This window comes from Pan troglodytes, chromosome 13 (genome assembly GCF_028858775.2).
Source record: "Pan troglodytes isolate AG18354 chromosome 13, NHGRI_mPanTro3-v2.0_pri, whole genome shotgun sequence".
NCBI lineage: Eukaryota > Metazoa > Chordata > Mammalia > Primates > Hominidae > Pan > Pan troglodytes.
Window position 1 is genome coordinate 53,543,633 of NC_072411.2, and position 26,512 is coordinate 53,570,144.

General features: G+C 40.3%; 2 protein-coding genes across 22 annotated transcripts in view; one reads left to right on the forward strand and one right to left on the reverse strand.

Annotated features, from left to right (window-relative positions):
* RIF1 (replication timing regulatory factor 1) overlaps window positions 1-25,128 on the forward strand; it is a 124,085-nt gene extending 98,957 nt beyond the window's left edge. Inside the window, exon 37 of the transcript XR_010150084.1 lies at window positions 24,784-25,128. The gene's annotated coding sequence lies outside the window, so the exon portion shown is untranslated. The remainder of the gene's footprint in view (window positions 1-24,783) is intronic.
* The window catches only part of NEB (nebulin), a 244,262-nt gene that overhangs the window by 23,766 nt on the left and 193,984 nt on the right, over window positions 1-26,512 (reverse strand). For 18 of the 21 annotated variants that reach the window (XM_054679822.2, XM_063791175.1, XM_063791173.1 and 15 more), the window contains 19 exons: window positions 25,066-25,170; window positions 22,650-22,754; window positions 21,851-21,958; window positions 20,069-20,173; window positions 18,340-18,444; window positions 17,777-17,881; window positions 17,018-17,122; window positions 16,818-16,928; window positions 16,023-16,133; window positions 15,375-15,476; window positions 15,171-15,275; window positions 10,521-10,631; window positions 9,827-9,931; window positions 9,175-9,279; window positions 7,319-7,423; window positions 5,677-5,787; window positions 5,176-5,286; window positions 4,437-4,550; window positions 3,590-3,694 (listed from right to left, as the gene is read on the reverse strand). In XM_054679822.2, the coding sequence (XP_054535797.1) occupies window positions 3,590-3,694; window positions 4,437-4,550; window positions 5,176-5,286; window positions 5,677-5,787; window positions 7,319-7,423; window positions 9,175-9,279; window positions 9,827-9,931; window positions 10,521-10,631; window positions 15,171-15,275; window positions 15,375-15,476; window positions 16,023-16,133; window positions 16,818-16,928; window positions 17,018-17,122; window positions 17,777-17,881; window positions 18,340-18,444; window positions 20,069-20,173; window positions 21,851-21,958; window positions 22,650-22,754; window positions 25,066-25,170 (2,034 nt within the window). Of the gene's footprint in view, window positions 1-3,589; window positions 3,695-4,436; window positions 4,551-5,175; window positions 5,287-5,676; window positions 5,788-7,318; window positions 7,424-9,174; window positions 9,280-9,826; window positions 9,932-10,520; window positions 10,632-15,170; window positions 15,276-15,374; window positions 15,477-16,022; window positions 16,134-16,817; window positions 16,929-17,017; window positions 17,123-17,776; window positions 17,882-18,339; window positions 18,445-20,068; window positions 20,174-21,850; window positions 21,959-22,649; window positions 22,755-24,297; window positions 24,403-25,065; window positions 25,171-26,512 lie in introns of all 21 variants that reach the window. The other 3 variants (XM_063791176.1, XM_054679823.2, XM_063791165.1) reach the window with 3 other exon arrangements.

Here is a 26,512-nt window from a genome sequence, read left to right on the forward strand (position 1 = left end):
AAGTATTGAAATTTGTAATCTTGCCAGAGACAACAAACAAGCAGTTTCAGCCAGTGAGAGATTTAGGCCTAGATTTTGTTCATCTAAATGGAAGCGAATTAAAGCCAGATTTTTCGGAAGAAACGGTAGTTCACCATGAACGAATGTTTTGTTCATGAAAAAGTCACCTGGATGACTCCTTAGCTATGCAGATGTAAGGAAAACAGTTCTCATTGTCCTGGGAAAAGAATAGAAACAATCGTCCTTTTATTTTATTTTTATTGTTTTTCTTTTATTTTTTCCAAGATGAAGCAAAAGCTACCTCAACTGGTTTGCAGAGCTGGTGCTAATCCCTTAGAGGGATAATCACATTTGCACACAGAACTTGGATGTATTCTGGGAGAAAGGGACCTGAACTCCCTGGTGTTCCCAGACCAAATTGAGGGTTGGACTGCTATTTTTCATGGCCCAATAATGAAATGCAGATGAACTGGGGAGGAAGAGAGGGTTTTTTTTGTTTGTTTGGTTTTTTGTTTTTTGAGGCGGAGTTTCGCAGTGTCTCCAGGCTAGAGTCCAGTGACGTGATCTTGGCTCACTGCAACCTCTGACTCCCTGGTTCAAGCGATTCTCCTGCCTCAGGCTTCCGAGTAGCTGGGATTACAGGTGTGCACCACCACAACCAGCTAATGATGGGGTTTCACCATGTTGGTCAGGATGGTCTCAATCTCCTGACCTCGTGATCCGCCCACCTCGGTCTCCCAAAGTCCTGGGATTACAGGCGCGAGCCACTGCGCCCGACCAAGAGTTTTTATTTCTGTAACTGGTTACCGGGAGAAGGCCTGGAAATTATCACCAGGCCAACTCAAAATTACAAAGTTTTTCAGAGCTTACCTTTTAAGCTATATGTCTTTGTGTAAGTGTTCATTCATCTAACGACATAAGTGATTAACTTCTTTTAATTTATAACTAAGGTCTGAGTTCTGAAGACCTTCCACTGGAGCCTCAGTAAATTTACTTAATTTAAATGGGTTCAGGTGCTGGGGTGATTACTCGTATGTTGTCTCCTGCTAAATCAGGGAGGTTTGAGGAGTTTCTTCAGACCCCCAATTAAACTTGTTTGTGGAGGCCTGGGGAGTTTTTTTTAGACCCACAGTAAAACTTGTTTAATTCTACATGGGTCCTGTTAAGAATTCCTTCATTATTTTGTTATGCTTTAAGGCCCAGGAAAGGCCTAGGCGAAACTTTTGGTGGGCTTTTGTTACATCCCAGCCTTTGTACAGGGACACTGGCTTTTAATATCTAACTTAACCATTCATTTAGTACTCAAACAGTTGTTAGTGAGACCTGGCCTGCCATACTGGCATTAAGTATTCAGTACAGTAGTCCCCACTTATCTGAGGTTTCACTTTCCACGGTTTCAGTTGACTGTAGTCAACCTCGGTCAAAAATAAGAGTACATTAAGATATTCTGAGGGAGAGAGAGAGACCACATTCATGTAACTATATAACTTTTATTACAGTATATTGTTATAATTGTTCTATTTTATTAGTTATTGTTGTTAATCTCTTACTGTGCTAATTTACAAATTAAGCTTTGTCATAGGTGTATATGTATAGGAAAAACCAGTATATATAGGGTTAGGTATTGTCTGTAATTTCAGGCATCCACTAGAGGTCTTGGAACATATCCCCCTCGGATAAGAGGAGACTACTGTATAGTATCCTAAATTTGTGAGTCAGCTTACATTGCCTGTATTAACCCCCAAGTATGAGGTTTAAGAGTTATAAATACAGATTCTCCATTGGAAATCGAGAAGCAAGTTTGTGGAAACACAAGCACCATCTCACCAGTATTTACCATTCAACTGTAAATACTGATCTGAATTGGGGAGGAACTAACTTGCCTGGCTATATTTTAGGCCTTGAGGAACCAGCCAAAGAGAGCCCCAGGAGAGCAGAGCAAGTGACGTGATCCCACACTGGGATAGGTCCACATGCTGAAGCTTTCGTTAAAGATCAGCAGTGTCAAAAGCAGAAGGTAAAAGGCTGGTGAGGCTCTCACAGCCCAAAGAATATCAGCCTCCCTGGCTCCCTCAGTGAACACAACATGGTAATTTGGAGCCCATATCATTTTGGTAATTTTTAAAAAGCTAATTATTATTCTGCATCCCTACCCTTCAAAGAAAAGAAACATTTCCACCATTTGAATATACCTGCTTCCTAATCAAACCACTCTCTAGTGATAACTATATTTTTCATGTGTAATTTTACAATATACAACTATATGTTTCCAGTAAAGGGTTGAAATCCTTGATTCCCCAACCTGATTGGTCATTAAGAGATCATCTGTGAAAATTAAAAACAAACAAAAATAGATTTCCAGAGCCTACCACAGATTTACTAGCATCAAAATTCCAGAGTTGGACCAGGGAATCTACATCCCCAGGTGCCTATAAAGCACAGCTAGGGCACATTAACTATGGCTTTGGAACTCATTGATCAGAAGACAAGCACAAATTCTAATCTGGCACCACTCAAACAAATTGCAGACTCCTGACCATCACTGACAATCGTTCATACAAGTGAAGGCCTATCCCAGGGTGTGAAGGATGGCCTACTTTTCTTCATCTCTCTATTTGTAGGAAGATGGAGAGTTATTCATCATGAGGGGAGTCAGGGGTTAGACTGTGTGGTCTCAATCTCAGTCTTGTTTGAGATTGGTAATCCAAATGTGGGCTACTTTGTTTCTTCCAGATCTGCGCACACATTTTTAAAGCCACATCATAAGAGATTTTACATGTTAAAATATTGATTCATTAATTACAAGTTGTACCATGTTCTTCAGTACCTTAAAAGAGTTCTTCAGTACCTTAAAATTCCTGCATCATAGGTTACCCTCTCACTCTTTTTTTTTTTTTTTTTTTTTTGAGACAGAGTCTTGCTGTGCTGCCCAGGCTGGAGTGCAGTGGCGTGATCTCGGCTCACTGCAAGCTCTGCCGCCCGGGTTCACGCCATTCTCCTGCTTCAGCCTCCCAAGTAGCTGGGACTACAGGTGCCTGCCACCACGCCCAGCTAATTTTTGTGTATTCTTTTTAGTAGAGATAGAGTTTCACCGAGTTAGCCAGGACGGTCTGGATCTCCTGACCTTGTGATCCACCCACCTCGGCCTCCCAAAGTTCTGGGAATACAGGCATGAGCCACCATGCCAGGCTTCTCTCTTTTTTTTTAAGAGTCTCACCCTGTCACCCAGGGGACTGCAGTGGTGCAGTCACAGCTGACTGCAGCCTCAACCGCCTGGGCTCAATTGATCTTCCCACCTCAGCCTTCCTAGAAGCTGGGACTGGCGTGCACCACCACACCTGGCCAATTTTTGTAGGGACAGGGTTTTGCCACATTGTCCAGGCTGATCTCAAACTCGTGGACTTAAGTGATCCACTTGCCTTGGCCTCCCAAAGTGCTGGAAATACAGACGTGAGCCACCGCACCTGGTGAATCTCTTTTTTATTGGGAAAAACTGATCTGAAGAATCTCTTAAGGTATTTATTAATGGAAGGACTTCCATTCTTTCATGATTGGGGTTTATGAGTGATGGCATGACGAATGTCCTTACCTGGCTTGAAAGATTCTTGACTTGTTGGGCATGAATGATCTCTGGAGTATCAACCACAGAAGTGAAATTGGCTTTCTCCATTTCTGCTGATTGCTTATACTTAATCTGTAAAACAACACCGAATAGTTGGGTAAATGTTTGCAATGTGCACAACAGTTGTTGGCTTGATTTGATTAAGAGGTGAGCCATATTTCTTTTCCAAGAGGGACTCATTCATTTGACATTCAACAGATATTTCTTCCTATTTTGTTCATAGTTTTATACCAAAGAGTGAGATTCAGTAAGAAAGGTCAAGTCCTAGCTGTTGAGAGAAGATTTAGTTGGATGCAGGATGGGATATGGGTAAGGAGGGATCATCAACAGATAGTAAGGCATGGATTGTTTACATACGAGCTGGGAGGATGACAAATAAGCAAAAGACCCATACCAATGAGCATTAGACAAGCTAAGATGCCTAAAAACTGTTCTAAACTTAGGGCTTGAAAGGAGAGGAAGAACTCCCAAGATATTCTAAGCAAGGAATTCCTGGCATCAAATAAGTGGATTGACTCAGAAATAAGGCCAGGATGTCGAGTTTGCCCCAGCTCCAAACAGCTACTTAATTCCTCAATTTCTGCCCTTTGCTCTGAATGTCCCCAGAGCCTATAGACTTAGAAAGGTAGACAGCAATGAGCCTGGCAAAGGGTCCTCCATCCTTTCATTGGGTTGGATTCCTCCAGGCAGATGTTCAAGAATGCCATTGTATGCATGTGACTGTCACCAATAAATCAGATGACAGAGGGACACTTTATGTCCTTAAAGTTACAACTACTTTCCTGAAAGATTGACATCGAATAGTAGCACTGACCTGACTGGCAATATCAGTAGCATTCCTGGCCCTCATAAAATCCGGAGTTTCATTGGCCATGGCATTCAGGCCTCTTCCTTTGACTTCCAGTTCCAGGTCTCGCTTATATTCTTTCTATAGTAGCATTAAAAGAAAAAAAAAAGGTACCTAAATGCTACTACTAGGTAATAAACATACAGGGTGAATGTAAATCCACATAACACGCCACCCCAGTTGTCACAGATAGTGTCGCTTGCTACTACTCTTCACCTTCGCTCTTCCGTGTGGTAGGATGAAGTGGTGTCTTCAGAAGCCCTCTGGAGGAAACTATTCTATGCAAGTCAGTATGGGTCAACAGAGGTCTCCTTTTGAATACTTTTAGCATTCTCTGCTTAGAAGATTAGAGTATAAAGTAAATTGTACATCTAGTTTGGTACATAACTAAGATTACACTTAGGAGCACACCACTCCAGTGTAGTGTTTTTATGTAGATGAGCACACCAAATATATCAAGTTAAATCAAATAATATTAGATAATAGATTATGATAACCACTACAGAAACACACTTATAATATCCATCCATCAGAAATTGAGGTATATTTTATGTAATGGTTAACAATTATGTTGATATGGAATCTGAAAATGAAAAGCTCTGTTTTTCTCTGTTCTCTGTTTTTGTTTTGCTTTTTCTGGTGTAATTTGGCTAACAAAGAAATGATGCTGTATGAATTACATGCAGGCAGTCAGCTGTGGGCCTACCTCATTGAGGATTTGAGTGGCATTCTTTGCTCTTAGCATGTCAGGTGTATCTTCCATTTCAGTGAGGCCCTTCCCACGGATGCTTTCCTCTAGATCTTTCCTGTACTCTTTCTATATCATGAAAGAAAAGCAACAACATTGACAAGAAAGCCCAGATTGATTCTCTCAGGCAAAGAAGAAAATAAAAAACAATTCCAATTTTTAAAGGGTTCACAGTTTAGTAAGTAAAAATATGAATACAGGCAGGGTATAAGCATGATCAGTTAACATTAAATATCAAATGAAAGCTTGAAGTTAATAGAATGCTAAGGTAATATTCAAATAAAAAAATTAGAAGAATTAACATGGGTAATAGATTAGGTGGTAGTACCAAGCACATGAGAACCCAATTTGAAACCCACAGTTAGGTGGTGATGTAAATGGTAGGAGGAACACATTAATGAGTGTCACTAGTGCAATTATTTGGATTAAGAGGGAAAGAAAAGACCAAGTGGGCACTACCTCGCTTGCTATTTTAGTTGCATATTTGACATGTAACAAAGCTGGCGTGACCTCCAGGCCAGTCAGGTTTCTGCCTTTAATGGACTCTTCATAATCTTTCCTATATTCTTTCTAATGTAAGTAGGAAGGAAAGACAAGTTAAAAAAAAAATCTTTATTACAATGTATCTCTCCATCTCAGGAAGAAAAAAAATAATAGCATTTTCTATGTATGGGCTCTTAATCATAGTTCTGCTAATGGTCACACATTTGAAACATGTATGATTGTATTTGAAATACTTTGTCTGGAGCAAATGGCCACAAGGAAATTCAGGCTGAGACACTTTGATGGGCCCCTCACTCATCAGTCTAATGTTGTGACTGGGGCAGGCCCTTCACAGAGTGGAAGGATGGATGCACCATCAAGACTCTGAATCCTCTGTTGTCTCTTCTGAACTTTCCCACACCTTTCTTAAGGTGACAAAAGATTTTATTTCAGAATTACAAGTCAGTGATGCAAGGGGAAAAAAAATCGCAGTGGAAGGAGAGCCTAAGGCTACCCAAATGCTAACTTGCTTTTTTTCCTAATCATGACCTATTTTTTTAATATGGGGTCTTGCTATGATGCCCAGGCTGGTCTCAAACTCCTGAGCTGAAGTGAGCCTCCTGCCTCAGCCTGCTGAGTAGCTGGGACTACAGGTGTATGCCACCACACTGAGTTTTGACCTGTTTTTTAAAAATCACTGAATAGCTTAGGTGGGCAGTGAGGCACAGAGGAATTGTATGGTTTTGTCCACTCTGCCTCCCTGCCCCATCTCCTCTCCAGTCTCCAGACTTAGCTGACTCACAGAGGGGCTTGGAATAGATGTTGGAACTCTACTTTTGTAATTTTGTTATTTTAATAGAATTTTAAATTTACAGGAAAGTCACAAGAACAGTATAAGAAACTCCTATAGATCCTTTACTCAGATTGACCAATTGTTTGAAACCATTTTAAAGTTTTGATGACCTGACATTCTATCACCAGAAAGCTCCACAAACTGCTTTTATTTAAAACAATTTTTCTTTATAGTTGGAGGAAGAGAGGCAAATGGAAATTCCAAATAAGCCCATTTCCCACTGAAGACAGACTAAGATTTAAAATAAGATTCCATTCTCTACTCTTGGTTAAAAATGACCAAAAGAAAATTTAGTGCTTCTGCTTACAATTCTAAAATAACGAATATGGCATCTTCACTTTTGATTATCTGGGGTCTTGATAAACATCTTGATCACAAATACCCTTTTGTTTGGCTTGGGGCATTCTACTAAGAGTAGAGCATTTCAAAGCCAAAGGGGTGTCTGTGTGGAGGGAACTTTTCATTCATAAAGGAAAATCCAAATTACATTCAGTATAATTTGTGTTGGGAATAGTTTTCCATGTTCTAATTTTACAGAAATGGCTGTTGAAATAAGACATATGGTAAATATCTACTACCTAGAGCATTTTTAAAAAATAACTGAACCATAGGATTTCTGAGATGGAGAAGATTTTAGTGATCACATGATAAAAAGTTTCATCAGCTACCACTTTTGGATGACAGGAAACTGGCCATGTCATGGGCAGAGCTTGTGTTCAGTAGTGTGATGGATCATTGTTGTGTGGTGTGGTTTTTTTGACTTACCCCACTCTGCATCTGCTGAGACTCTTTGGCAGTGATGTACGTTGGTGTTTCAAAGTCCAGCATGGGTTTTCCTCGTTCCTTTTCATACTTTTCTTTGTATTTCACCTGGTGATAGAAAGCCATGTTAGATCTCTCTCCTCTGGTCAATTCCTAGACAGCAGTTTAAGGATAGTATTTTTTAATTGATATGTTCTGTCAATTGGATGGCATCTCATTGCCACTCAAAACAGTTTCCTGTTATGTTTCAGATCCAGTACATTTTTGTTGTTGTCTAGGTGTTGAGGGGATGGGTACCATTACTGTCTGCAAGGCATAATTAGGATTTGGATTCAATTCAAGGACACAAAAGAATCATTGACAAGTGCCAGCTGAGAGAAACGCTGATGCAAGAAAATGCATGGGGAAAATTACCCAGGTAGATGAGGTTGGTCAATAATTGATGGGTAGCTGTAAACACTTTAAAATTATTAATGCTATTAGCATTAATCAATATTTCTGATAAAAATCCTTAGTTTTTCTTTCACAAGAACTTTTATCAGAGACCTGGGGTCTAGATTGAATGGATAACACATGGAGCTTTATTTATAAGTAAACAACTCTATGTGGGTCCTGACTGGCCATATATTTAATGCAGCCAATAAATTGGTATAAAAATGAAAACTAGTTTACATATTGACTGACTTGTTAAAAAACCTGACAGTCTCAAAAGATCCTCAAGCCTGTTGTATAAATAAAATTTCCTCATCCTCATAACATGTGGTTAAGAATCAGGGGAGCCACATAAATGTTTGTATGTGACAGAGAACTGGAAAAACAGGCGAAGACCCTCATGCACGCAGCACCTTGATGGCAGTGCTCGATCTCCGAGCTCTTGGGTTGTAACAAGATGTTGGAATAAAGGCCTGGGGTCACATACTGCCCTACAGAAGACACGAGGACGTTTCTAATAGTCCTCATGGTTAATGCCCAACAGGGGACCTAAATAATGCTGAATTTGTGATATAGGAGGTCATGTGATAGTAAGTTCTTTCCTCTGAGAATCTTCAATTATAGTCATGAATTGCTTAACAACTGGGATATGTTATGAGAAAGGCTTTGTTATGCAATTTCATCATTGTGTGAACATCACAGAGTACACTTACACAAACCTAGATGGTATAGCCTACTACACACCTAGGCTATATGGTATAGCCTGTTGCTCCTAGGCTAGAAACCTGTACAGCATATTATTTTACTGAAATCTGTAGGCACTTGTAACACAAGAGTATTTGTGTATCTTGATACCTCTAAGCATAGAAAAGGTACAGTAAAAATATGGTATTAAAGGTTTTAAAATGGTACACCTGCATAGGGTAGCTCCATTATAATCTTATGGGACCACTGTCATACAGGTGGTCTGCTGTTGACCAAAAACATCATGCGGTATATGACTGTATCTTAAAAATTTAGTAATTTTGTAAATTCCCAGAACTGCTTTCAGTAGTAGACCTGATTGTATCACTTCTCTGTTTGAAATCTTCCTGACTCCCTATAATCTACTGTAGTGTTCCCTAACCTGGGGCACAAACCCATGGGGCACATTGGAGTTACCATGAGGGGTTTGTCCCCTCATAAAACACACTCTTTATGCTTCCAGCCCCTGCCAGTAGCACATAATTGCATGTATATTTCTCAACTATATGTAGATGTTGTTGTAACTTATAACATAAGAATTTGTTTCAAAAAGTTACCAGATTCAAAACCCCTTATATCTTTGTGCATTTTCTCAAACAATGGAGGGAATCTATGAAATTTTTTTTCACATTGTACTGTGGATGAATGTGCGCCAGAGGAAAAATTGGTCTCGATCCACTTACTATACTCTGTAATTCTGTGGCCTCTTTTAGGTGAAGCTGCTCCAGATTATCGGGTATGGTGTGGTAGTGGCCTTTACTCTTCTCATACTTCTTCTTGTACTGGTACTGAGGGGAAGGCGGCAAAAAAGGCACATTGATGGAGAAGCTGCTCAGCATTCCTATTTTTCCTCTTTAGATTAGACATTCACACAGCACCATTGTCAAGATCAAACTAAAAATGGCAAACACTAAACAGGAGGTTAAGAAAAAGTTTTAAAAATGAGGATCCAAGTTCAGTATTGTCCGTTAAGATGTAAACACTTAGGTTATGTGGCTTGTTCAAAGTAGGTGTTATAAGTAAAAAGTTAAAAGTGAAAGAAACTATTCCAGAGGGTATTTCTATGTCCTTAGAGAAAAGGGAATGGTTAATTGGAGGGCAAAGTTTAAATATTTTTTTAAAAGAAGCATTTTTACATTCTGAGAGGTGTTACAGACAATGGAGAATTGGTAGATTAATGTTGTCATTTGGAAGAATACACTCAAATGAGAACAGTTTTGTAATAAATCTAGGGTATCACTAGTAGCAGAGAAGAAGATGCATCTGGGCTCAGAGAAAGAATTTAGTTCCAAATGGGTAAAACAAGCTGTTTCTGGAGCAAATGACTGAGCTTACAGAACTGGCAAGTTGGCTTGTATTCAGGACATGATTCATGATCAGAGACTCCTTCATGTCAGTCACGGGTTTGTGAAGTTTCTTCAGGTCAGCCTTGTATTTAACCTGTGTGTTATGGGGGAAGAAAGGAAATCACGTAAATAGGAAATGGAACAGCACTAATGGAAATCAAAGTGAGATAGCCCATCGTTAAACAAATGCTGGAGATGGTGATGAAAAATCATACCTCATTCATAGTAGCCAGAAGGCAGAAACAACCCAAGTGTCTGTCAGCAGATGAATGGATAAACAAAATGTGGCATATACATACAATGGAATATTATTTAGCCATAAAAAGGAATGAAGTTCTGATATATCCTACAACATGGATGGACCTTGAACATATTATGCTAAGTAAAATAAGCCAGACACCAAAGGACAGATACTGTTTGATTCCATTTATATGCCCTCTCTAAAATAGGCAAATGCATAGAGACAAAAAGTAGATAAGAGGTTCCCAGGAGCTGACGGGAGGAGGGAATGGAGAGTTTTTGCTTAATGGTTATAGTTTCTGTTGGTATGAAAACATTTTGGAAATAGTGACAGTAGTTGGATAATATTGTGAGTGTTATAAATGCTACTGAATTGCACACTTAAAAACAGTTAAAATGGCAAATACCATGTTATATATTTTACCACAATTTTAGAAACATACCTCACTTGCAAGATTATTAGCATCTTTCATGACTTTGTAGAGCTGGCTGTCTTTTGGATTGTATTTTGGTGTCTTGCCCTTTTCTTTATCGAAATTTTCTCGGTATTTAACCTAACAGCAAATGCAAACATCCAAATTATTCCTGGACATCAATCAATTTGGGAATTGGGGAATAGTAGAAACACAGATGCCAAAGAATATGCATTGTACATAGAGTGATCATATAATCTATTATCCAAACTGGGACATTTAGAGTAAAGAAGACACTATTAATAATTAAGAATGACAAGACAACAGGCATTCAAATATATGATCACTGGCCTTGCTCATTTTTATATTATTCCAAGGTATAAAAAGTAATCACCTCTTTCTAATGCAAAACAAAAAAAAATTGGAAAAGGCTTCAGGCTAAATTCAGAGATGTGATTTAATGTACTTGATTTGGAGCATTTTAGCACTCCTAACTAGCAAAACCAACAGCAGTTTAAGTCTGTGTGAAATCCAAAGAAGGGCTGTAAATGATCAAGAAGGTTGAAAAATAAAGAATCTGTTAAATTAGGAGAATTTATTGTTATTTTAAAATAGTACTTTGGCTATATCATTTAAAAATTATTAAACTTGGCCAAAAACGGTATAACTCCTGAGTAAACAAATATGAGAGTTTGGGGGTTAATGGCTTCAAGTGTGATTTCAGACTAGAAGTAGGAAAAAAGTGAGATACTTCAGAATAATGAGAAAAAATAAGATTAAATATACTTTTAGTATACATAAAAATAAGGTTAGGTAGGCAGAGGGCTAAATAACTCCAATTTAAAAAATAAGCACAATGCCTTGCACTAATAGTTGCTCAATAAATGTGATTTGATTGAATGGAAGGAAGAGACAGTCATTTTGTCTAGGTAAAATATCTAAAGAGGATGATAGCCAGGTGTGGTGGCTCATGCCTGTAATCTCAGCACTTTAGGAGGCCAAGGTGGGCGAATTACTTGAGCCCAGGAGTTTGAGACCAGCCTGGGCACATGCTGAAACCCCATCTCCACTAAAAATACAAAAATTAACTGGGCATTGTGGTGCACCCCTGTAGTCTCAGCTACTCAGGAGGCTGAAGTGGGAGGATCACTTGAGCCCGGGAGGTGGAGGCTGCAGTGAGTCAGGATCGCGCCACTGCACTCCATCGTGGGCAACAGAGCAAGACCCTGTCTCACAAAATAAATAAGAGGATTTATTTATAGGAGAATTCAACAGAATGGAAAGTGACAGAAACATCTCCTAATTGAAAAACAAACTGATGCTTTTGTCAACAGTATTGTAGAATTAAGGCCAGAAGTAGAATTCTACTAGTTATTCACTCTAGGAGGAATGAAAACTGAGCTGTTTCTAGATGTTAGCCAACCAAAAGGGCAATATTTAACCCTCAGGGAATCCTAGAGTTTCTGTTATTGTTAAGATGAAAGACTCACTAACACCAGTACCCCTCATGGTTCATCACTGCTCTTCACCTCCCCCAACTTGACACATCCAGCACAACAGACACAAAATAACAATGAAATCTGCCACATCAGAGAAAATGCATTCACAATGCTGAGACTCCTTTACTTTGAATAAATCCTCAGTGGAAATGCAGGGAAAAAATAAGCATGCAGAACAGTTCAGCATGATGCAGGCACACTGAGACACACAAAGTAAAGGAAAAAGAAACGTAAACAAATGCTACAATGGCTCTTCTCTGAAAAAGTTTCACTCTCAACATAAAGAAGTGGAAGGCCTGCTAAGGAAGGTCTGAGGTGTGAGCTGGTGTCTGGACCAAAGGCAACTTTTCCTAAGAGATATAGAAGTCCATAAAACTAGGAGATGTTCCCAAGAGTTGTGAAACACAGAAAAGCAAACCAGATATGCAGACTCAGAGTAGGGAAGAAAAGAAGCAAAAGCCCATCTCAAATGAGAATAAAATCTGCTGTTTTTAGAAGCATACTAAAAGTCCTCCTTCTGTCTTTTAGAAGATACTTGTTTCTGAAGAGGTATTTTTCAAGCAGCAATGCCATTGATTCCACTTCAGTTTCTTTTTCTTCTGTTAATTTCAAGTTAACTTCAACCTTTTTAACTGAAAAAAAGTTATGGCTCCCTTCTCCATAGGAAGTCCTCTAAACAAATGCAGCTTTGTACAACTACTGATATGAATCTGAGTTCAGCACTTTTGGCCTTCCTTTTTGACTGGATCTTCTTAAAACTAGTATAGTTTGAAAGGTAAGGACATGTACCAGGTTTAGGACCCTAGGAATTCTTGGAATGGTGTTTGACTAGGGAGTAATGTAGTAAAACTACATACACTTGGCATTAGGGAATGGTGAAGCTTTTTCCCATTAACCATGGGAGCTAAGAGGCAACTCTGCAATGCCATGTCTCGGCAAGTGGCAGCCCCCGGGGTTTATAATCCCATCAGGCTCAGAAATTGGGCCTATTATGGATGTAGTATAGGAAAGTGATTTTGCATTAATTATATTTTTAGGAGTTTAATTGTATTTAAAGCTTAAGATCTAATTTTTTAGCTCCTTTTTATTGAATTGAGATGTATACTGGTGCTTCTAAAGACTGAAGAACAGTCCCGAGAATTAGAAAAGCTATTAAAAGTTTATACTGTTGATTCATAGAAGGCCTGAACTGAGAAACTATATTAAATACCAATCTTCAGTATATTAAAAATCAAAAATGGCAGATAACTTCAGAAGAAGCAGAGGTTTCTTTGGTTGAAGATGAGATTCTCAGTTTGTTTTCATTTCATCATTTAATTTGATCAGTGTCAGCAACCTAACATACACATACATTAGGAGGCCATCTCTGAGTCTAGTCTACCTTCCTATTCCAAGTGGTATGTTCCAGATGGAAAGTTTCATGCAGGAAAAGAAGGGTGTATGCAAAAGTATATCCTTCAACAAATTTCCACAGCAATCTACACGTTCCAACACAAAAATCAACAGAAAAGAATGCAACCTGGTCAGTCTCCTGACCAATGCCAAGAAAGTAGACAAGAATCAGAGGAAGACAGAAATAATGGCTTGCTGGTCTCAGTCTTTCTTACATCACTGATGAGTACATTAATTTTCTTAAGATGCCTCATCATAGGGGTGTCATAAGATGCAGCGCCGTGCCCTCTCCTTTGGCCTTTGAGGTATTCCGCCTAGAGTATGCAGCAAGACAGCAAAGTCAGAACAGGGAAAGCCCACACACAGCTGAAGCGCCCTTGGGCCCAGGGCCAAACCATGAAGCTGTCAATCCGGAGACCAGCCTTTCACAGGAAGTAAATGGGACCCGTGGGGTCCCATTCTCCATACCATAGGATTCACTTAGTACTAGAAATAGGAGCCTCTTGATTTTCAAAAACAATAAAGTTTTCAAAATTTCAACATCATAGTCGTTTGTTTTTAAATTATAATGATATGACCTTGTACATTTAAAAACATTAACTTTTTGCATTAATAAGTTCTTGTTACATCTCATTACTCTTAGAGAGTCCACTGTTTTTTTGTTGTTGGTGGTGATCCCATATCTTAGTTTCAAATACTTATACAATTCCATTAATTTACAATAAAATATGTTACATAGGAATTTTAAGTTTAAAAACTTTTAAAAAAATAATATTGCTTTTCATCAGTCATCTGACCCTCTTGTGTTTTCATAATTCTAACTTGTTCTGTCACTTGACATTACTGCATTATATCTTCCAAAAGATTGGAATCCCATGTTTGCTATTGCTGAAAGTCAGTCACTCACGACAACCAAATGTATATCCCAAACCTATTTCTTCAAACAGATACCTGAGAGGACAAGGAAAAAGAAGGTAGGATCTGTAAATTGGAGGAGAAATGAGATATTCTTAAGCTAAAGTCCTATAGGATCAAACTTGCACTCTGATAGGTCTGGTGGTAGATGATGGGATCTCTGAGCTAAAGTCTGAAAACCTGTCATAACTTGGGGAATTTTAGATAATTGGTCTAACAAGGGAAAATAAGTCATGTGGTAACTGGGTTTGGGCAACACATTTCTGAGTCCATTTGCTTCTCAATAATATGAGATCTGCAAGAATGTGGCATTCTCCATCAGCACCCTGTGCATACCCTGATCAAACACTTGCCAAACAAAATTTTAATGATTTATCCATGGACAAGTAATCTGAAGACATCTGCTCATCCCTACTTCCTAGCCCGGGCGGTTAATATATGTATGTTTAATGAAAAAAAAATGAATATTTTCATCTGGTTGGATTCTAGAAGTTAGAATTTCATTGCTCTTCATGTTAAATCTATCCCAGGTGACTCAAGTATGAATCAGACCCCGAGGATGAAACTCTTAAGGCCTGGGGAGAGGTTCCAGTAGGATCTCATGAGCTGATGTTTTTGTCACATAAAGATAATTAAGCACACAGACACCCAGACAAATGCCCATAAATGGTAAAGTGGAGAACAAGAAAGGTCTAGACAGCTTAGAGGGAAACGAGAAAAGGCCCTCAGTGCACTTTTTATAACCCTTGGAAGCTTTGCAGTACTATTACAGACCCAGCATCCCTTTGCATTTTCAATCTGGAAATCACTTCTTCCTGCAAGGTCTTTTATAATCTCCTCACATGAGAGCCACCAGTGCACCCATCTGCATTACCTGGCTGCTCAGCTTGGCTGCCTTCTTGGCCATTTCTATGTCTGGGCGACCGAGCATGCTTAAGCCGTGGCTGCCTTCCTTGCGGTGCTTGGCTCTGTACTCCACCTGAATCAGAGAAAACCAAAATGGGCAACAGGTGATGGTTGCCTGGCATGCCTTGGCAATGGCTGTTGGGGACTGGGGACATTTTCATGACACCCTTACCTCACTGGCCTGTTTGGCTGCCTGTGTGGCCTTCTTGATGTCTGGTCGATCAGCCACTGTGGTGTAATGCAGGTTCTCTTTGGCATCTTTTCTGTAAGCGACCTTTATTGGGGAAGAAAATGTTTACTCAAGAGAGAGGCTTTTTTTTTTTTTTTTTTTTTTTTTTTTTTGAGATGGAATCTCACTCTGTTGCCCAGGCTTGAGTGCAGTGGTACAATCTCAGCTCACTGCAACCTCTGTCTCCCGGATTCAAGTGATTCTTCTGCCTCAGCCTCCCGAGTAGCTGGGGACTGCAGGTGTGCACCACCATGCCCGGCTGATTTTTGTGTTTTTAGTAGAGACAGGGTTTCACCATATTGGCCAGGCTGGTCTCGAACTCCTGACCTCGTGATCTGCCTGTCTTGGGCTCCCAAAGTGCTGGGATTATAGGCATGAGCCACCACGCCCAGCCGAGATATGCTATCTTTCTCAAAGTCCCCATTAAGCACAATCAGCTTTTTTCCTTAAACCCAAACCAATTCTCGCCACTAACTTTTTGAAGCTACCACAGAGGAATTAGAGTGACCACACACTGGAACAAGAGAATGCACCAATCTGGGTTCCACTGCTTCAAATGGGCCCCCAAGAGTGTTGAGAGGGAAAACTTACATCGCTTTGCTTCTTGGCCACTTCCATAGCATGTTTCACCTCTGGTGGCTCCAGCATGATGGAGTAGTTGGATTTTCCTTTCTCCTTGACAAACTTCTTTTTGTAATTTGTCTAAATAGAGCCAGAATTACTTTTATGAGTAGAGGAAGCTGGGAACAGAGTTGGTTTACTTGAAGAACTGTGAAATCTCCAGGAAAATCCATGCTCCCCATTTTGGCGTCAGTCTGGGACTTAGATAAGACCCATATTCTAGTTCTTCTCTGTCATTTGTGTCCTGCAACCCAACACTAGAACCACCTGGCAATCTTTGGAGAACCTGGGTAGAGGCAAATTAAGCTCTTTTATTTACTATTTCTACCTTTTAAAAATATATGGGACCATATGGGACTCATATAATACCAAGGTTACTACAGCATTATTGATAAGGATAGAGCAGGCAGAGATTACTGAGGCCCAAAGAGGTAGTTTTACCTTTCTAAAATTGGGTAGCAGTTTAATAATAGGAGAGGCCACTCCTAATCAGCAATGTTTCCTTCTGTTATTAATAGGTTAGTAATATCTGATATGGCTAGATTACATGTCCTGTAGCAAAACCCACATTTGCCATAATTGCCAGAATTGGAAAGCCAATAAATACCGGGTCATTTTAAAAATCAGAGTTTAAGATTCACATGTAGATATTGATGGTAAGAGTGAAGCTACATAAAGGAAGCAAAAGGCAACTGACATTATTTCACCAGATTCTACAGTCAAGTGGCATTGTTGCTGCCAAGAGACCGGTGGTTGATCACTTACATCACTGACATGCTTGGTCACTTCCTTGACGTGAACAGTGTCCCGGGTCTCTGGTAGTGTTGTGTATGAGCCCTGTGCCAAGTGCTTCTTGACATGGTCCTTGTACTTGTTCTGGGGGAATCCATAGAGAGCTCATTAAGGCATCTGCCTGGGGCGTTCTCCGAAGAGGGAAGCAGAACTCATGGGCGGCTGGGGGTTACCTCAGACACCAGGTTGCTGACAGTCTTCGCCAGCAGGATCTGAGGCGTGTCAGGTACGGCATGGCAGGTTCCTCTTTCCTTGACATGTTTCTCTTTGTATTTCAGCTTCAGGGGCAGGAAAAAGGGCATTTCTTTAGCTCTGCTGGATATCCTACATATTTTTATTACACCCCCAAACCACTAGAACAGCAGCGTTGACAATACTAAACTCAATAAAAGATGTGATACTTGCAAATTTGGGGAAATATTCAAAAGGGTTTTTTCCTTATCTCTAGCAAGTTGTGGTTTTAATAACAATCAAAATGGATCTCGTGATGAATCTTTATATAGTCACACTTATGTTCACAGCATGCTCAGATATGCCATTTGTCCCTCCCATAAGCCCTCCATAAGCCCATTATTATTCCGTCTTTACAGAGGAGGAAACTGTAGTGAAGGGAAAGTATGATCCCATAGAAAACAAATCATGGCGTTTCCATAAAGAGTCCAGCCAGGCCTTCAGGGTCCTAATTCCTGCTGTGTGAACTCTCGCTGGTGCAGTATAAATCGAGGACTGTCACCTGGATCTAATGGCCCTTGCACTGCTGCTGCCCTGCTTGACTGCTGGTGTCCATCACAGGATAGGCCATAATTCAGGACCCATACCTGAGCCCTGATGGAAGCAGCTCTTCTCCATCCTTCCCTGGTGTCCCTGGGGACTGTACCATGGAAGATGGCCCTGAGTGACATTAGGCATCATGGAAGGAACTAGATACTTACATCACTTTCTATTAAAGTATTCCTGAGGGCGAGCACCGTGTTTTTGTCATCAGTGACAGAAAGCTTGCAACCCTTGAGGAACTCCCGGTCCAGCTTATATTCAAACTGTTATAGAAGAAAGGCAGAAGAAAAGGGAAGGGTCACAGCACAGGAGGAAGCTGGGCATTTGATTAAACACACAGGGAGTCCTCTTAAGGAGAGGACAAAGACTTGCTACCAGAATGAGGGGAAGAGCTTCTTGGTCCCTCACTGCATTTTGGACTCCTCCTTTTCAGCCTAGCTGCCAGGACCAAGCCCCTCCATCCCCGGTCTTCCCCCAGACTCTCCCCAGCCTCAGTCAGAACTCAGTCATTTGTGTCCAGGCCCAGCCAAAGGAGAATAGGCTCCATGGGCAGGTTTGGGTTCTGAGCTCGCCTATCGCTCCCCTAACCATCCTCCTCTCCTTCTCGGATCTCAAACGAGCAAGGGTTAACACTCATGACAGTGGTTATTATAAATAATTATTCATTGTATTTCTCAGGTGCAGTATGCAGTTACAATCGTCTGTGTCTCTCCTGTCTTACATCGCTTTGCTGCAGGGATGACTTGGCAGCCTGGAGGAAGTCCGGTCGGTCAGGAGTCCACTTCCAGTGGGCTTTGTTGGCTTCGTACTGTTTCTTATAGTCCAGCTGTTTTTAACAGGAGAGAAAGGAATCACTTGATTCAGTAGGCTAAATTCATAAACACACACATGGCACAGAGGGGCTCTTGCATTTCAAAACATCTCAAATCATGATTCCTAATGCAAGAGGAAGCCCCAATTAAAATTTCTGTACAATTTATGCAGCTAGTCATCCACTCAGAGGTCATCTGTTGGGACCCTGTGGTCCCGAAATAGAGGCTAAAATTTTTAAAGGCCTCCGGGTGAAATGATTCTTCAATCTCTCTAGTTCTGCCAGTCCAGCCCAATCATCTTCAGAATCGAGTACTTTTAATTTCAAACTAAATTCGGGTTTAATTTTTACCAAAAATGATCAAACACTAGGTATTTATTTTCTGCCAGGCACTTTTCTAAGTTCTTTACAAATTACAAAACTAATTAAATGAATTATAAAATTTTATAAAATTAATTCACCTAATCTTCATAACAACTGCATGAAATAGACAGCTGAAGAACTGGATAGAAAGGTTAAGTAAACTTCCCAAGGTGAGACTTAGCAATTGGTGGAGCTGGAATTTAAACCCAGGCAGTCTGGCTGCAGAGGGGCTTGCATGCTTCCTAGACCCTTCAGGGCTGGAGAACTGGCTGCATTGGGCCAAATCTGAGCCACAGAAGTGTATGTAATTTAATTTGAGTGTCCTTGGGAGGAGCCTGCACTATTAGGCACATTTCTTTCCTCATTCTTTCTCTCTTTTTAAAATTGAGGTATAATTTATACACAATACAATGCACATGCTTTTATGTATACTATTTAATAAGGTTTTTCTCCCCTCATTTTATTTTGAAAAATTTCAAACATACAAAAATGTTGCAAGAATATTACAGAGAATACCCATACAACCTGGATTTTGCAAGGTACGTTTTACTGCATTTGCTTTATCTCACATCTGTCCTTCTATCCGTCTACCCTCAATCCATCCTCAGGATACGTACAAGCTCTTTGCCAGCTCCTACAGGGATTCCAGTTTGCTAGCCCTCATAAATATATGTCCCCTCTAGCACTAGTGGGTACTAATTCGGTTACAATGGTTTCATTGTATAACCATTTAATATATTTTTAAGAAGTCAGTGCTCATCTAAATGCACAAAATTATTTCTGTAGTTGAGGCCTTAAGATGCTGCACCCAAGAAGAGAGTCAACGCAGGGAATATCTGAGCAGGAAGAAGGTCTAGGCCAATGCCTGATGGCACCAAATGGCTCAATGTTTTCTTCATCAGAAGAAGCAGATTGTAGAGTTTGAGGCAGGAGGAGAGCACAGGGAAAGAGAATGAAAAATGCTCAGGCACTTTCCAAAAATGCAACCTACGTTTCAGTATTAAACGTCCCATTTCTCAGCCACCCACCGCAAAAGCTGAGTGGGTGTAGCATCCATGGCATGGGATGAAGCTTCCTTTGCTCTTCCCTATGCTCCTTTGTGAGGACCAATGCAGCATTTATATTTTAGCATCATTGTTCATGCTCCTGGGGCCTGACTCTTGCTTTGGAATCAATCACTAGAGCTGAATTGCCTGAAGAGATGTAAAAAGAGGCCATGTGTCCTACAGAAGCTGGTAAATCCCCCACCATGCTTGGGGAAGTTTCTGGAACTTACATTGGTGTTGACTTTGTAGGCGTCCTTGGCTGCTTTGATATGAACAGCATCTGGCTCAATGGTGCAGTTGGATTTATTTCTTTGGTATACTTCTTTGTATTTCAGCTGTGGGAGGAAACACAGTGACAAGATTAATTTTTTTATAGCAGCATACTGAGCATCTTAAAAAACAAGGAATTAAATCCATGCATGACTATAGTACACAATGCTCCTTAAGACGGAATTTTAAAAATCTGCTGTGGAGCAAGGATACAGCCATGCAGAGATGCACCTTCCTATCTCAGATCAGGGCACACTGACTATGGTCATCAGTGTTGCCATATAATTTTTTTTTTTTTTAACAGATTCTCTCTCTGTCACCCAGGCTGGAGTACAATGGTGTGATCTCAGCTCACTGCAACCTCCGCCTCCCAGGTTCAAGCAATTCTCCTGCCTCAGCCTCCTGAGTAGCTGGGACCACAGGCGTGCGCCACCTCACCCGGCTAATTTTGTATTTTAGTAGAGATGGGGTTTCGCCATGTTGGCCAGGCTGGTCTCAAACTCGTGACCTCAGGTGATCCCGCCCACCTCAGCCTTTCAAAGTGCTGGGATTACAGGTGTGAGCCACCGTGCCCAGCCTGCCATATAATTTTTGTTTCTGTGCTTGTGCTGAAAGGACCAGTTGGACCCCTATTCATTCAGGTTTTCCTTTCCCCAAATCAGCAAATCTTGAGTTCAGAACATCTTGATAACTGCTGATGGAAGAGAAGCCTTTCCCTACCAGCTCACCCAGACAGAATTAGTCTTGCTCTCCTTCTGTGCTCCTGCAGTTATAGCTATTATCATATCATGTTATAATTTTTTTTTAATCTGCCTATTCTTTCCATTAAGGACCCCTTAAGGGCAAAAACTGTTTATCATCCATCATCTCATTCCTAGTGTCAGGCACATAGACAATATTTGATGAATGAATGAACTGATGAATACAGCAATCATTCTACCTTTTAAAAATATATGGAACTGTATATTGTCATTGCTGGAGACATACCTAGCAAGTTTTGGTATATGTGGGTTTGGATAGGAGGGAAAGGCACAGAGAAGGCTTAGCATCTGCAGGCCCAACAGGCAGTTTTTCCATCCTGGGCCTGGGACTTCCAGCTTCACCCACTTTTGCTCTTCTTAAATTTCAGGGTCGAGGGCCTCGATCTGGGCTTTTTCATTAATCGTTGGGGAAGGATCCTAGGTTTTATGTGACTAAGGCCAAAGTAAACTGTTCCGAGGGAGCCATAGTGGGGTTTACTAAACTGATCATAGGAATCACAATTTTCCTGGCTTCACCATAGACCTAGTTTACCAATTTACTTATCAGTATCTTTAGGAGAAAGTCGTGGAAATTCATTTTTAAAAAATCAGTACCTCAGGATATGTTTAAGCCACGTGGAGAGCCATCTGGGGAGAAGTCCCAGGCATGTGGAGAGGCCACATGAAGGGGTTCCTGTCTCGTCTACACAGTAGCCCAGCTCCCAGCCCGCAGCCATCACCAATGGCTAGCCATGGGAGTGAGCCACCTGGATGTCCTGGCTTGACTGAGCCCCAGGTGTCTGCCAGCAACATGGGGAGTAGGACTATTCAGCTGTGTCCAGTCAACTTACCGAATCATGAGCAAAAGAGATGACTATTATTTTAATCCACTAAGTTTTAGGGTGGTTGTTACACAGAAATAGATAACTGGACCAGGGTTTGTTACATCACATTAGAAGGAGGCCAAGATGAGAGGGACTGCTAAACCATTCTAGTACTTACATCACTGACTTCATCTTTAACCTTGCGGACATGCAGCAACATGGGCGTGTCGTGGATTGTGGTGTAGCCTCTGGGTTTGGCCTTGTTGTATTCCAATTTATAAAGGATCTGAAAGATCAAAAAGCAGAAAGACATCATGTCATGCTTCTCAATGTATAATATCAAAATATAAATGCAAAGTTTTTTCCTGAGTGAATATAAAGGAAAGAGAATTCTACGAATTTGACAGGTGCTTTCATGCTCTCTGCTAAGACCTCAGTGTTTCCAGCTGGCGTGTCTGCCAGTTTGGTCACAACAACTCTTTTTTTTTTTCTTTCTTTCTTTTTTTTTTTTTTTTTTTTTGAGACAGAGTCTCACTTTGCCACCCAGGCTGGAGTGCAGTGGCATGATCTTGGCTCACTGCAACCTCCATCTCCTGGGCTCAAGCAATTCTCATGCCTCAGCCTCCTGAGTAGCTGGGACCACAGGCATGCACCATTGCATCTGGCTAATTTTTATATTTTTAGTAGAGATGGGGTTTTGCCATATTGGCCAGGCTGGTCTCAAACTCATGGCCTCAAGTGAACCACCTGCCTTGGCTTCCCAAAGTGCTGGAATTACAGGCATAAGCCACCACGCCCGGCCACAACAATTCTTTACTGGGGAGGAGAATCCTGTGCATAACAGGACATCTCGCACCCCTGCCTCCCTCCCACTAAATGGCAGCAGTCTCCCAGACTTTGTGACAATTTTAAATGCCCCTCCATGTTTGCAGATGCCCCCTGAGTTTGAGAAGGTATTCAGTGTTTCTTGCACTTACATCGCTGATTTGTTTGTTGACTTTTGTAGTACGCAGGTGTTCTGGAGTATCCACAATTGAGGTAAATTTGTCCTTTGATTTTTCATAGTTTTTCCTGTATTTGATCTAAATTGTGGAAGAGAAGAAAGAGCTCTAAGAAGTTGTAGAGTGGGCTTTAAGGTATCTAATTATCCTCTTGAAACACCAGAGTGGGAGATGGTATCTAGCTTTCTCTTTAATTCCTAACTGGAAATGTTTACTATAAATTTGTGTCTGATAGCAAAAGTGAAATGGAGTGAGCAGATGATACTACTACTAATAATTTCCTTTTTTTGTTTCCCTCTGAGACGGAGCCTTGCTCTGTCACCCAGGCTGGAGTGCAGTGGTGCGATCTTGGCTCACTGCAACCTCCACCTCCCAGGTTCAAGCAATTCTCCTGCCTCAGCCTCCCAAGTTCCAATATGTTTTATACACATGTACTCGGAGGCCCCCAGAGGTTACGAGACTGAGCCAAGGGCACATTTAGACCAAATCTCAGAGCAGGACTAGAACCTGTTCTCTGGAGTCTGACAAATATTGTTTTACTCATAACATATTGTATTGAACATGTACAATCTCCAAAGGCATTTTTCCATGTCAAAGATGAAACAGGGATGTAAAATAAAGAATGAGTATATATGAAGTATTTATCATTTAAAAAAATTCATTTGTTTTTGCAATTTTCAAGTCATAATTATTTTCATGCACAGAAGCTGTTTTAAGCAGGACAGATACAGAGAGCACCATAAAATTTCATGCACAACTATTTGAGGATCATATAAGGACAAAGGAGGAAGTTCAGGCAAACAGGATATTTATAGGAGGAGAAATGAGGAGGTTAAGCTCTTAATTGGAGCTTAACCTCCTCATTTCACATATTGATTTCATGGTAAACTAAAATGACAAAACAAGTTGCTAAGAGAAAAGCTCAATTAACTTTTTTTTTTTTTGTCTGGGAAAAATGGTATTATTACTAACATTGTGTCTGGTAGTTACCAATTATCACTGTTTATTGCTGCATCAAATTTACCTTTCAGCATGTGCTGGAAAGTGCATGCTTCAGTTGGCCTTCTAAAAAGGCATTATTATCAGAGACACTGTTAACCAGTGTGTGTGGGATCAGATGTGCTGGAAATAACCTAGCAATTCAGCATCAAAGTCAAGAGGCGCCATGAATATATACAATATTCATAGAGCTGCACGGTAACCCTCATCTCCCCGCAACAGTTGTAGTGATAATTGAACAAGGGACACATTAGATGAAAACATTAAATATTCAGACCTTTTACATGCTGTTGAATCTACTTACTATCTTCAATCTCTAAGGAATCTATTTCTTTGAGGCAAATACTGAAAAGTATAAATTAATGTTATACCACTTTGGAAATAACACTTGAAAGAATCAGTTAATTTTATTAAGAGTTCTGAAAGTGTCAGATGATGTACGGATGACCGCTGTCCCATCACCTTTGGCCACATTCAGAGATCATTTACAAGGAATGAATATTTACATAGCTTTACCATATGAAGCCAGCATGGGCAGGGAGTGGGAGAGGAAATCAATGAAAGCATACAAGGGAATGCATCCAAGACTTCTAAACCTCCTTCTTCACATCCCATCAGACATTACCTGGCTCCACATATGCGAATTGTAGAGAGCAGTCAACATATCTGGACGCAGAATTTCATTACATCCATGTTGCAGAAACATCTTGGCACTAGATTTATATTTTCTCTGTCCATGCAAAGAGCAGTGAAGCACAAAAGAGACTTATGAAGACAGAAAAGAACACGGCTCTATATCCCAATCACCTCCGAGTGAAGAGATGTAGGCATACACACTTTATGTACTCACATATGTGTGGGTGAAGACATCAAATACATTATAATGTGAAGCAGAATGACTGCAATGCTTGCGGTTGGCCATTCATAGTCCTTGTGAATGGGGAATGATACAGCTAGTTTCACTTACGTTACCACCAAAATAGCTTTATAGAAAAGAAGACATCTTTGGAATAGAAAGATATATAGTAAGGAGTTATGTCTTCTTCCATTAATTTTTGTTTGTTTTTTGTTGTTGTTTGTTTATTTTTTGCTTTTGCAACTCAATCTGCAGTTTACAGTTGCAGTTTTCAAACAGGTTCTCCAGAAGAGTAAAGGATGGGAGGACCCAGCTTTTCCTTTCATCTTCACCACAGCACAAGTGAGAACACAGAGCATGGACTGGCACACTCAAATAGCTGACGGGCTTTTTGGGTGGCTAGACAGATACTTTGAAACAGAACAACCCAATATCATAGGCAGAACCTATGACATCCTTGCAGCAGACGGGACGACATCTCATGAGAAACTGGGAGCACAGTCCTGCCTGGGCCACCGGCCAGCCCCATCACAGTACCTGACTGATCTGGTCGCCTGCGGTCTTAGCCAGCAGATGTCTAGGCTCATCGACTACCAGGTGGTATTTATCTTTCCGCTGCTCATAATCAGCTCTGTATTTTTTCTGCTCAAACATCATAGCATATTATAGCAAGAGTACAACTTCAAGGCTACACAAAAATGTCTCAAGGTGAACACTCCAGAGGGCCAGAACATGTCATCTCTAGTGGTGGGCTCCCAACATACCCAAGACAATAAAAACAGGGAAGCAAAGAGAGTCAAGTGGAGGAAGATTACCTGAAGAAGGCTGGAGTGTGGGATAGGTCAGATTTATGACACCAAAATTAGAGTTCCTTGTGCCCAAACATTTTCCATCTTTGCATATGATGCCATTAACAACATTAGGTTTTATGGCATCTAACGGTATATTTAAAATAGGGTACTGATCAGCTACAGCTTTACCAACTAAGGCTGTGAGAATCTCAAAGCATAACTGATGCTAAAACATCCATGGGAAATTTGTAATAGTCTTCTAATGCTATTAATTTATTGGATTATAAAGGAGACCTGGAAATTCTTCATGAAATAGAAAAATAGAAACAAAATATATCAAGATTGTATTCATAGGAAGCTACTGGCAGTAATTCTTCAGGGTTGTCCAGTCTGGAAATCTACTGAAAGTGAACTGAATCAAATGTAAAGACAACAAACAAAAAAGTCATACATTTAAGTAAATATACCATTGGCTATATTTTCATTTTTAGAAATACTGTACTAATTTTCTCACGGAATTTTTGAACTTATAGAAACCTGTAAAAAATCTGAAAATAGGAAATTAAATACAACTTTAACTATAAACCATCCCAACTAAATAAATTCATAGCTTGTTTATTTCAGCCATCTTGAGCTAAATTTAACTTAAATTATTGCAAAGATGGTTACAGGAAAGGCTGGATAAAATAGAAAGAAAAAATTTGGGTGCAGATGGATACTTCTGTGCACCAATATATGTGGGAGTAACAATGGCAATATCTTTGAAGCATGAATCACAACTATTCCTTTAGCGTAGCTCTTCTAACAACTGACGTTTTGGTGCCTTAGTGGAGGATACTAAATTAACCTTGAACTTCTGTGTCTTCCAAATCTACACAACATAGATTGTGTAATATATAAGGGAGTTCTGCTGACAGTCAAGAAAATCCTTTACCTGCCTGGTATTGTCACCCGCAGGGCTGTGCTGCCCTGTGTTTGTGCAGAGGTGCTGATGTTTGCGGGGCTCTCCCACCACTGAACGGTCCCTTCACTTGTTCTTATTTGTAGTTTGGCAGAGCTTGTTGGATGGTGACATTATAGAGTCTTTTCCAAATCTTTAGTTAAAATGAAAACTTAGGATGGCTTTCCTGTCATTCTGTGTATTGGGCTTTAATTTAAAAAAACTCTGAGACTTCTTTAGGGAATTGAATAGG